This window comes from Chlamydotis macqueenii, chromosome 5 (genome assembly GCF_036417535.1).
Source record: "Chlamydotis macqueenii isolate bChlMac1 chromosome 5, bChlMac1.mat, whole genome shotgun sequence".
NCBI lineage: Eukaryota > Metazoa > Chordata > Aves > Otidiformes > Otididae > Chlamydotis > Chlamydotis macqueenii.
Genome location: NC_141560.1, coordinates 28,385,381 through 28,398,055, shown reverse-complemented (window position 1 = coordinate 28,398,055; position 12,675 = coordinate 28,385,381). Strand labels below are relative to the sequence as shown.

The window sequence follows — 12,675 nt, the reverse complement described above, 5'->3', positions numbered from 1 at the left end:
CTGAGCTATGAGTTTTTAATACAGAGGAAACATTTAACAAACTGCTCAAACACATTATTTTAGTCACAAAGAAGTTACTGTCTTGTCAGATACCATATGGGGTTAATATCTTCCCTTTTTCTGGAAGACAACTGTCTAAAAAGGTTAGCTACAATACATCAAGTACCAACTGATTGGGAATACAATGTCAAAACAGATGGGAGATGTAAATTTTCCAGTTTTGATTAAAAAAATTAATTTATAAAATAATTTAGATTAGAATTTATTCTATAAATAATTAAAACAGCATTATATTTTTGCTATTCAAATTAATCTGTTTCATATGACACAAAAAAAAAGACATCTAATTGGTTGAAGAATTCTTGGCATTAGGTCAAAATTTTGTAGATTAAAAATAAGTGAAAATTATGCTATGATGATTATATATACCTATATAAACACCCATATTCCAGGTATTCTAAAATTTCAATAAATTTCATATTTAAAAGATTCTAAATACTATTTCTTGCTGTGTGTCCAGCTATATATTAAGTAGCATCCTTTGGTAGGGGAATACTACATAAGAGAGAAAGTATTGCGGTGTCTGAATTGCACTGTTTGCATTAACTGCCCTGTAAGTGCGGACAGTTTGGAATAATTAAGATTGCAAAATATATGTACGATGTGTAAAGAGTAACACAAGTTGTTTCACATTTGGAATTCCACTCCCATAAGGTTTCTAGTTGTTTTGTTGTAGGACATAAATAATTTTAACAAGTTGGATCACTGGAAGTGCTTAGTACGCCCAGTAAAAACATTACCTTAGTGTACCTCTTGGCATCTGGCTAACATCTGTTATTTATTCTGAAAGTTCAAGTAAAATTTTATATGAAGCCACTCTTTCTGTTGTTCAAAATATTTAGTATTGATCCACTTCCTGTACTTGGGAGATTTGGAATTCAGAATATGACAAAGTGCTTGCTCTGAGATGCAAGCCATGAATAAAACTACTCCTATATGGAATTTTAATGCAATTTAGTAAATAAAGAGTATTCAACAGTTCCCTAAATATTGGACTCCTTATTTCACATCCTAGTGAAAGTTACTGTTCTCAACAGTCAGTCCCATTATTACATCTGCATTTATGAGTCTTAGAAGTTTTCCTAGCATATGTGCAGCTGGAGCATATTCAGGAGATAAACATGTATTTCTCATGACAATGACAAGAAATGCAATGAGAAGAAGAAACACGCTAGCTATGAGATAGAGAGAGGGGTACTGCTGCTTCATTATCAAGACAATACTGGCACTTCTGGACATGGTTTAGTAGACATGGTGGTGTTAGGCTGGCGGCTGGACTTGATAATCTTGGAGGTCTTTTCTAACCTTAAAGATTCTATGATTCTGTGTGTGTCACCTGCTACTGCGTGCACATATGATGCCTGTTAGTGAGGGGGTACAGTTACAAGAAAGCAAGGCCACAAAAAGATACTCAGGCCCTGCAGAATCCTTGAAGGGGAAACTAACACAAATTCCACCAATCAGCGCAGAAATTCCACCCAAAATGGCAATATTCTCTTCACACGGCTGCAGCAATGAAAGTGTCAAGCATCAAGTTAAAGCAGGACACCTGCCATACCCAACTGATGTTTGCTGATAAATTTAGTAAACTTTTAATTTTAATTTACAATATGGAAACATATCATTATAGTATTCTGAGCAAAGAATAAAAACACTGAGCAGATGAAACCTCTAAAAATCATTAAGAAAATAAAATCTTCAAAATGTTTTGCTAAGTATCAGAAGTATCAAAATAATGTCAGAAAGAGGAAGATGATTGACAGAATATGTCAGTCTCTGAAAGCTACTTCAGACTGTACAATACCTGCTCAAAGTTGGGGCAGACAATAAAAGGGAGATGAGCAGAATTTCCTGTATCCACGCAACCATTATTATACTATTCACACCTACTACCCATTGCCACATTGTGATTAACAGGCTAGCGCAATAAAGAAGAAGTTGCAATCAGGTTGCACGAAGAGGACTGAATATCCTTGCTGATTACAAATGACAGCTGATTTTTTCAGTCAGGTCTGCACTTAGAAAATGCACTAACTTGAAGGACAGATAAGCCCTTCTTGGAAGTAGGAGGGCCAAACTCAGTGCTGCTTTCTTCACATCCCATATGCAAGCAAATCAACACAGTCCCACTTTTTAATACAGAGTTTACCATGATCCATCCTCACCACAAAGATCTGCAACATGATATTGTAAGTATTTCTGAAATATAGATAAGCACAGACCTACATATCATCATCAACTCCACGCTGAGACAAAAGGTGCCTACCAAGTATTACACAGCACAGAGAAATGAACCACACACCTGCAGGCATGGAGACATCTGTACGCTGATTCTGGCTTTGAAATTAGGGGAGCTAATACAGAAGTGTAGGGCTTGAAATGTGTTCTGTTTGACAGAACTCTCAAGTATTCTTGTTCCCTCAAGATCCACATCAAGCTAAATTTCTAACCATCAAAGTTCCTAATAAACTAACACTGTTCCAGTAATATCAGATACTCATAAGTAAGTAAACAAAAATTAATGTTGAGCAGATCACTTCAGAATTCTCTTTCACTGACACTGTTATGGTCCTGGACATGTGGGAAGCCTTGATTATCATCTTAACTTTTCCACTCGGGTTTCTGCTTTTGGTGTACCTTCTGAAAGACAACTTTTCTATTCCCTTTTTTCTCCCTCTTTGAATGTATTGTTTTCACCACTCTGAGCTCTCTTTTTCTTTGCTCCAGCAACACTCCAGCACAAGGAAAGACCACCTGAATCAATGAGTCCTGTCTTCCTCAGGAGACATTAAGTCTGGTGGGGTCTCTAGAAAAGCTGTTTAACTATAGACCATAAAATACTCCTGCCCCCACATCCTTCAGTTCACAACAAACTTAAAAGCCAGTACTGAACTGCCATAGCCACAGCTAAAATATGCCAGAGGAAAAAAGCGGGAGATACCAAAGACAATCCTTGATGTATTCAATTCCCTGCTATTGCAGGAACATAATTAGATTCAATTTTCAAATACTGCTAGTTAACAGATCACGTCCATGTTACAGGAAACACCCATCAGTCTTTGCCATTCTTGTACGGGGGAAATTCCTTCTTGACCTCAAATCTGGCCACGGGTTGAACACCAAGAGCATGTCCATGACATTTTTAATCAAGAGTTTTTTAAACCATTGAGAACTAGGCCAAGCTTTGAAGTTTAACTTTTTTTTTTGCTGTTCTCCACTGACACAATTGACTCCACCATAGCCTAATTCAAGCCAGGGAAGTTTGTAGAATTTTTTCTAATTTGACACCAAGCAGACAGCTTTTAAAGAACTGCCCATGCCTCCATTTTAATTTCGAAAGTATTACACAAATCACTAAATAGAAGATACTCCAAGCCAGGTGGAAAAATAATTCCACCAACTACTTAACAAAGCTGCCCTTTAACATCAACGTCCAATCAAGTGGTGCTTTATAAGCTTACCACGTGGTGATATGAAACCCACCAACCAATACTATCTAATATTAAATATATGTGTGCTTTCCAGCTATCATGCTAACCATCTTATGAGACAAATATCAACATTTTAATGGAGGCCACATTATGTCATAAATGACACACAGCGCTCTGATGCATATAAAAGTACAATTTGGAGAACTGAATTAAAGGTGAATGTGCAATACACCGCTCTTCGGAAGTGGCCAATTCCTAGACATTGAGCTGGCAAACTATGTCCACGGAATTTATTACAACTTCCATATTCTGTAAAGAAGTTTAAACATAGAAGTTTGTGGGGTTTTTTAGTACTGAAAGTTTGCTATTTCAAAGCAAATTGTTTTCCAATTGCTCATCACTATACATCAATGTAATGCTATAAGCCATCACTTTTCACGGTATAACGATGATAATACATTTAAAATTCTTTGATTAAGCCACTTGAGTAATGACAAAAAGATCGGACCTTTCCAAACATAAAAATACAATGAATCAACATCTGTCAGCTACAGAAATGGCACAAACGTCATTTAATGTGATCACATCAAACACCATCCATCATTCATCTGTAAACCCACTTCATCATATCTAATCCAAAACTCTAAGCCTCAGAAAAAACAGAGTATTTTAGCAACAATCTATCACATGACAAATACAAGTATTTACAGCTTGGGTGGAAATTAAGCACAGAATTTCTTTTAGATCAAAATTTAAACTTACCTTTCAATTTATGAAATTAAAAAATAGTATGTTCTTGTTGATTTAACTAACAGGGATGTAACAGAACTCAATCTTATGAGGGGGAGAAGCATAAGTGACTGACTTACCTTAGTTGTTTTTTTTTAAATTTCTGGTTGGTAAATCTATTCTTCCAACAACCACAAAAAAAAGATATAACTTTTTCTGACATCTTTAAAAAGACACTAACAGCATTTTCACAACAACTTTGTATTCTGAGCTGAATAACAAAGTGTGTGTGACAAAAATGTAACAAATTTCCGCATTCATACCCTTCTTGAAACTAGAAAAGAGAACTAAGTCACATTAATACTGGATAAATACTAAATATCTGTAAGGAAAGAAAGATGACATTGCTATTTTAGAAAGAGGACACCATGACATTGCTATTTTAGAAAGTCTACTCCTTAAAATAAATTTCTTTAACAAGAAGTGATAAGTACATGCACTTACGCACATGTACATACATAATATTAGAAACAGGCAATTATTCAGCACTGAATCTATTCTTCACTTAATTAAAAAAAGCTGGTCTTCATCTGAATTGTCTTCTAAGGGTTTCTTAAAGACACTATCACCATAAAAAACTGAAAATATTTTCCCTATGTTAATCTGACAAAGATCTAAGATGATAGAAAACATGAAGATCCCATCTGTAGAACTACAAGGGAATGTATATGCCTTGGAAACCACTGCTGTGAAAGGATACAAGTTTTGGTACAATGGGATTAATGATTTCAATGCACGGCTTGCATTTATAGCCGTGGCGCGAACCATAATAGGAAGAATTTTTCCATTCACAATAGCACCATCAAAGAGTGGACCAAAAAATGGAACCTGAATAAAAAATTAAGAAATTCAACATAAAGCAAGATGTTAGCTATAACAATTAGCAATCAACATTAACAATACAGCACTCAAATACATCATTTTTTTTTCTCTTCATTGCTAGATAATGATAATCAGAGCAGTTATTGTGCTCCACGACAGACCTTTTCTCTTGTGGAAATATACAGCCATATAACTGCTTGATATCCTTGGTAACAGATAACACAGTATTTGAAGAAAATTAAGCAACCATTTGAATACTATGTCTCATCAAGGCTTATTTCCAACATTTGCTGCCAGAATCCTAGGAAGAGTCATGCATACGATGTTTATGAGGTTGTTCTATGAAAGGCTAGACGACAATATTGTAGGTGGTAGTAAGCAAAAGGGATAATTAATCAATTTAAAAAATAATATTTATCATAGCTTTAGATATAACATGGCCATAAGGACCAACGCAACGTGCAACAGTCATACAATTACTGGTGGAATGGCCCTCACCTTCCATATTCCTTTCTTCTTCTGTCTGTTCTTTTTCCTTTCTATAGTATTTGTACAAACTGAGTACAAACCCTTTACAAGAGAAATCTCTGGTGAAAGTTGGACTTCTTTGGACCCTAAGTGTAAAGCCTCATTTGTGAGATCCATAGAAAACCTTGATATTTCATATAGGTAGCACACATAAGGTTTACAAAACAGATGGATCTTATGTTTTGGCATTACATTTTTCTCCCATCAGTCTTCATTTTGCAATTAAAAAAAAAGAAATTAAAACTCTATTAACTCTATCTTCATTTCCTGTACATGTGAACAAAGTTCTGAAGCTGCTAGCATAAAGCATGTGCAGAAGAGCAAAGTCTGTGCATCAGGTCAGCAAAGGAAGCAGAGTATACACTAAATATTCATCCCACTAAGAAGAAACAAATGCTGCAGAAGAATTTTAGATCTCTGTATTATTTTTGCCATCAGTCTTTTAATGTAGTTTTGAGAATACTGAAATCTGACGGAAGGCACTTCTTTTTTTCACATACAAGGACCTCTTGCTGGACTAACAACAATCCCTGCTCTCAGCAGCTTTATTTTTCCTTATTAGCCTGCATACTCCCAAGAATACAACTCTTTGTCCTTAAAGTACTAAGACTAAAGATATAGTGATTAACTAAAATCATAAGTAACCCAGTAATAACAAGTCCATGTACTGTGTATCATTTCATGCCTATCATCATCAGATAGAGGTAGTCATCATACAGAGGGAATCTTATTTCTGTCATACATCATTTATTAATGTTAGTGCTTCTAGAAAGAATTTTAATACTTAAAGTACAGAAATTCATGGTGAGTGACATCACATACAGAAATCATGCAGTACAAACACTCACGACTACTTTTACTCAGTCAGTGTTCACTACCCTAAACCACTGTTTTAAAAACAAGGTCAGCACAGACATTCGAGGAACAGTCATTAGAAAGAGTGTGCGTTCACATGTCTAGGAGATGAATAGTCTTGCTTTGCTGAATTAGTCTCCAAATTCTTGTGTGGAGCCAAGGAGAAAGTGAAAAATAGCTTTGAGAAGAAGAAAGGGGAATATGACATGGGTGGAGAATGCTGGAGCAGGCTATTATTCAACTCCCATTGTCATGTATCAACTTTGATTTAAAAGTTCACCAAGTTTATCTTAATATTTAAATGATCACACAGAATATTCTAGATTTGTTTCCAGTTTATGATGTTAGCAGATATGCTAGACAGGACCAGGCCTTTGCAATGTCAACTTACTAATTTTACTATGCATTGTGCTTACTGAGGTCTTCCTCCTACTACCACTGCGAATGTCAAAGACACATCACTTTGTTGGATCAGTCTATTATACCACAAACTCACACTCTAAACAAAACTCACTTCATGTAAAATACATCAAAAAACTGCAAAAGAGAAAAAAAACCTCTTACCTCAGGCTTTTTCATTATCTGGACACTGAACATATGGTTTTTCATGGGATAGATAACTATAAGAACATCACCAAATTCTGTTGGAATTATTCCTCTTCGATAATCTCGAGTATGCTCTGACCAGACAATGTGTACTTCATCATTTCCTAAATGTCTTAGCTGGAAAAGCAGGGATAAAAACCCATCATTTTAAATATATTCTATAGCCATACAGCTACACTAAATGCTTATATTTCAAAAGTACAAACTCACTAAAAAGAAATAAAGAAAAATGCATGAAATAACCAAATTACCCTATAGTTCTTTTACAATTTCAATGACAGTGTTAGTTCACAGTATTGGTTTGAGCTATAGATTTTTATCTTTAAATAGATGTGCCAACATCTATTTAAATTAACAGGTATGTCAATATGTGTTCTACCGAAAGCTAAAATTTTGTTGATACTATCTCAAGAATGCAGAATGATTCAGTCGGATTTACTAAAATGTTTTCAAGATTGCCATCAGTGACAGGCAATGAATTACTAAATTCTATACGAACTTCTGAAGTATATGAACGAACATCTGTTTAAAAGCTACATATCTGAGCAGTCTTTAACCTCATCATTCTAGCCAAACTCTAAACTGGCTACTACAAACAAAAAGCTTTTAAAGGAGAATAGCTACTGCATTTTCCGTAGTCCTTAGATTAACTACACTAAATGCTCATTTCCCATAAAACCTGTATCCCTTCGTAAAAATAACTCCCCCTGTCCCCCAGAAAGGCTCTTGATTTGGCTCAGAATGCCCAAATGTGTTCCTCAAAATCCATGCTGTATCCTCAGTTGCAATCATGTAACTAAATTAAGGAATATCTTGAACACTTTGGAATTATCTGCACTGAAGCTCTAAAATGGTCCTTCAGCTAAAAATCACCATCTGAAAAATGTTAACATCATGGAGAGAGGCTTTATGTATGCTGATCAAATACATTTAGTTTATTAAACTGTGTTTCTTTCCAGTAAGGGCTATTTCTGAAAATTCAATCTGCAATCTCATTTTTTCTTCCTTGTGCATCACCAGTTATAGTTGACAATTGTCTTCACTCACAGTTTTCAGCTTGTTTGCACAGCTTTAGGTAGGTAGAATTGGCCAAACCACTGTCTTGATGTTATTCAAAGACAGCACTATGAACTGCTGTTAACAGGTAACATGCAGATACTAATCTGAGCACTCACAAGAAGATATTGTGTATAAAAAAGTAACAATTTTCTGTATTCATTTTTAGAACATAACGGCATTTTTAATAAAAGCAAAACATACACAGTCATCAGAGAGATTTCATTGCCAGTATTCACTTGTTTATATTACAAAACCTCCTGGAATGCTACCTTTGTCTTATCTGAAGGCTTATACTGGTTGTCAGCAGCAGACTTCTAAAAAAGTAAAAGGAAAAAAGAAGCTGTCTCTGCTCTTCTCTGCTGGCTTTAAATTGTATCAGACTGAAAAACAGGGTTGTATTTCTACAAGAAAAGGATTTTCTTCAGTGTTGGACTGGGCAAAGGACAGATAGCATCAATATGTTACGTCTTAGATGTCTGATGCTCAACAAGTCTCTTGTTTTGCCTGGACCAGACCGTACATGCATCTAATCTCCAATGACTGCAGGTCCTTTGAAGTGAGCCGTTCTTGTCTCTTTTGTAGATGGCTGAATTATTTAAAACAGTTAGGGGTGCTCTTGTGTCAATGGTAAACCCAGCCCAACAAAAAAATTGGTTATAAAAACATTTGCTATGCTGAGTTTTATTTGACTAGATGAGAACAAAACCAGGCAGCAACCTGTATGACTGATGTCCAACAAGCAAACACCAGCTGCAGAAACCTTGGATGACACTTAGCAGTGATGAGCTAGAGACAACCGTAGAATCATTCTGAGGGCCTGAACCTCTTCTACCTTCCTAGGTCAAATGACAGTCGAACTACTTGTTGAAATACGACACTGACAGAAGAGCATGAGGGACTGATGGGCCCTCACACAGAAGCAAGAGAAAAGCTCAAGAAGGATAAGGCTGTCTAACCACAGAGAAAGCAGGAGGTAAATCAGTTTAAAGATGAAATCTCATGGAACATGAAAAAACTACATGATTCTAGATTGATGGACGGCCATCTGGCGCACTGATTGAGCTGAACTCATTGAACTGACTGCCAAAAAGGAGAACTAGGACCAATACACCCATCGCTGCACTGCACCATTCCAAATTCAGCAATACTGAACTATTTACTAGAAGAATTAGCCCTCCTTTACTTACCATCTTTGGACTCAAAGACAACAAACTCATACAATGTTAGAAACAAGGGATGGTGACAGTGTACATCCCAAATAAATAGTTTTAGAGTCCAAAACATATACAGCGTTTAGATAGTGCAGCTTCTTGAGGGCATCAATACCTCTGAATTTTGTTTATCAAAGGTTGCCCCTGTGTACTTGTTACTGATACATGCAGCTAGCCACACAGGACATCTGCTCTTGCACTTCTGTGAAAGCTACCCATTGCTAGCACTGCATGCTTCCACATGAGACTGATGGAGATTGTGGTGTGATAAAAGTGTATTGTGTGGTTATTTCAGAAGGAGGACTACTGACAAGGGACACATATTTTTGGATGCCAAGTGTACTGAAGCTATTAGTGACTCTTCTCTCCAATTTCGAAGTTTGCTTTATACCCCCCACAGAGGTTTTTCAACTTTAATCTGGATTCTTTATGTCTTTGTATTGAATTGGAAGCAGCCCAGAATCCAGTGTCCTGGACATACGTGGTACAAAGATACAACCACCTCTGCTCATTGAAACCTAAAGGAGAGACAGCAATGTGGTTTCCCAAGGTGTGGTCCCAACATTACCTAACAGAATCAGATTTGGTGCACACAGAATGTACAGGTAGCAAGACCGAAACTTGTGTCAATGGTTACTCAAAACTCACCACCAGTTGTGCAAGCCACTACATCTTCACACTAATTTCCTGACCTTGTCTTCCAAAATTTACAACTTTGCATATGCATAAATCACAGTAGGCAAAACAAAGTGCAAATCCTCATTAGAGACATAAGGTCTAGCAATAATATAAATAAAAAAATCTCCAAAATCATTTTATACTTCAAGTAACCAGTAATACACTATAGCTGAAACATGTGGAACTATAGGTTACTTACCAATATCCTAAAATGCTAAATACCGCATAAATGCAGATCAAATTGCTCTAGAGAGTTTATTATCCAGGCAGAAGGCAAGACACAAAATGGAGATGGATAAATGCAAAGAAACTGTAAAAAGGTGTTAAAGAGTAGAAAAATGTCTTTTATAGCAGCATTCCTCAAGAATCAAAGTGTCAAGGCCAGAGAAAGGAAGGTTCAGCAATCAAAACAACAGTTTAGGATATAGTGGATACATTTTAAGCATGTGTATGGAAAGGCTATGTTGCAAGAAATGTTATGTAGAAAAGTGAACAGAGTCTTAAGCACAAACTGAATGTAAGAATCTTGAAAGCGGACCAAATTAAAGATGATTTCAAGCTATGGGCACAAGTGACAGGCGCAATGGTCATGTTATCCATGGTGACCCAGAAAGGTGGCAATGAGAAAGAGATTAAGAGCTCTGTTTTAGCCATTTTGAACCTGAGTTGTTGGGAAGACAGCCCTGAGGAGATGTCAGAGACAAACAGGTTTTTTTTAGGCTTGTTTTGAAACTCTACTCCATTAAAACAAATATATAAAAATGACCGACTGTTAGGTTACCTGAAATTTCAAATTTAACTCAAAATACTCTAAAATATTCTTACTCCATAGCCATCATCATGTGTCAGCTCTCCTAATACATTTATGTTAACTGAATACAAAAGAAACGTGAAATAAATATAACCAGGAGGGATGATCAAATCTAATTTTGATACATTAGTGTCATATGCTGTACATGTTACAATAGCAGCCAGACTGAATACTAAGCTGCAGGCTATACTGAAATTTCCAAATGGCAGATTGTTCTAAGTGATACCAAGTATAATTGAAGTAATAAACGATAGTAAAAGCAAAGCACACTGTCAGGAAGAATTTAAGTATTTACTTTTTAAAATTAAATGAGTTAGGTTTGGAAAGGCAAGACAAGTGAAATAATGCAGGGCTCAATTTACAGAAAATTCCTTTTATTTATCTGTTGCATTAACCCTTGAACTCTTGCCAAAATTACTGTAATTTCTGATACCCACTTACCTAAAGGAGGGAGAAAAAAAGCTATTATATTTTCTTATGATACAACAGCCAGCCTCAACTTTTTTCTTCTTCAAAAATTAAAGTGTTCATTATAAAAAGAACAGAAGGAGCAGAAACATCTGAAGTAATGGCTTACTGCAGCTACTTTTGCCCATTAAATGTAAGCAGCACTGCTGTCTACAGCATATGTACACTCCAGTTGAATTTTTCACAAAACTTTTTCAACAACTATGGTGTGTTTGTTTTTTTTTTTTAAAGCAACATGTGTACTTACTTGTAACTCCCCAAAAAATTGTACTAATAATTTACATCTATGAATCTTCAAGTTCCTAATACATGTTAATATCACAATTAAAAAAAACAAAAAAAAACCAAAAAAAAACCCACCTAGCCATAAATACAGGGAGCTATAAGTCTTATGTGGTTATGATGATGTTACATATAACCTAGAATCATGTAATACACCCAAAGCCCATGATGAATTAGTATTCTAATAATTACACTACTACTTTTTATTTCTCTTGTGTATAATATTCTCACCTACATTGCCTTCACTCCTTTATCAGGCTAAGGAAGGAGGAGCTAGACAGGTGATAAACTGTAGAGGCACATATGTGAGCTTTCTCACTCTGTGAACTGAGAGTCTGCAGTTTCATTCAATCTTGCTATCTTCTTTGCAAGCTTGTTCTTGTAACGGTAGTATAAATACTTTTTATTCTAACCTTTCATTCTAAAAAAACCAAAATGGATTGCATTATCAGCATTAAATCTTTAATTTACTATTTGCAAATGAAATATCTATTTTATATATGCATTTCAATCTTAAGTTCCTTTACACATTCAGAAGATTTTAACCTGTTCTCTGTGAATTCATGTCTTTTCTTGCTCTCGTTCATATCTTCAGAAAAACACGCTTCAAAGGTATTCAAGACACTTAAAAGTTTTATTTACTACTTTGCAAGACTGATGGAAAATAAGTTTAAAATTGGCTTAGCCTCTGAAACAGCAGAATCTTGATTTTTGCAGTGGCTGGACTGGCAGGAAGAATTTCTGTTTTAATTTAATTTAATTTCCATTTATAAGATGAACCTATCATGCACCTCTAGGCACATTTACAATATAAAAACCAGCAGCAGTTCCAAGCCAACTACTGTAAGTTTGCTTGTTTTTCTCCCATTGAACAAAATAGACAAAGGAAGCACATGAAAAACCTGTACAGAAGCTCAAAACTCAAGTTTCTCTGGAGGTCATGAACAGTACATGCACTCAGAACAACTATTTGGCACACACAGGGCTCACAAATGATTTTGAGGTTCCCTATAGTGTGTGTGAGCTGGACAGCATCTCAAAAAAACACATTCCTTTTGCTGATGTGTTCAGTAGC

The 12,675-nt window shown here is 35.7% G+C and overlaps 1 protein-coding gene across 6 annotated transcripts in view; it reads right to left on the bottom strand.

The window, feature by feature from the left end:
• The window catches only part of RALGAPA1 (Ral GTPase activating protein catalytic subunit alpha 1), a 137,610-nt gene that overhangs the window by 27,435 nt on the left and 97,500 nt on the right, over positions 1-12,675 (bottom strand). For all 6 annotated transcript variants that reach the window (XM_086749420.1, XM_086749421.1, XM_086749422.1 and 3 more), the window contains 2 exons: positions 7,050-7,208; positions 4,981-5,108 (listed from right to left, as the gene is read on the bottom strand). In XM_086749420.1, coding sequence (XP_086605546.1) covers positions 4,981-5,108; positions 7,050-7,208 — 287 coding nt within the window. The remainder of the gene's footprint in view (positions 1-4,980; positions 5,109-7,049; positions 7,209-12,675) is intronic.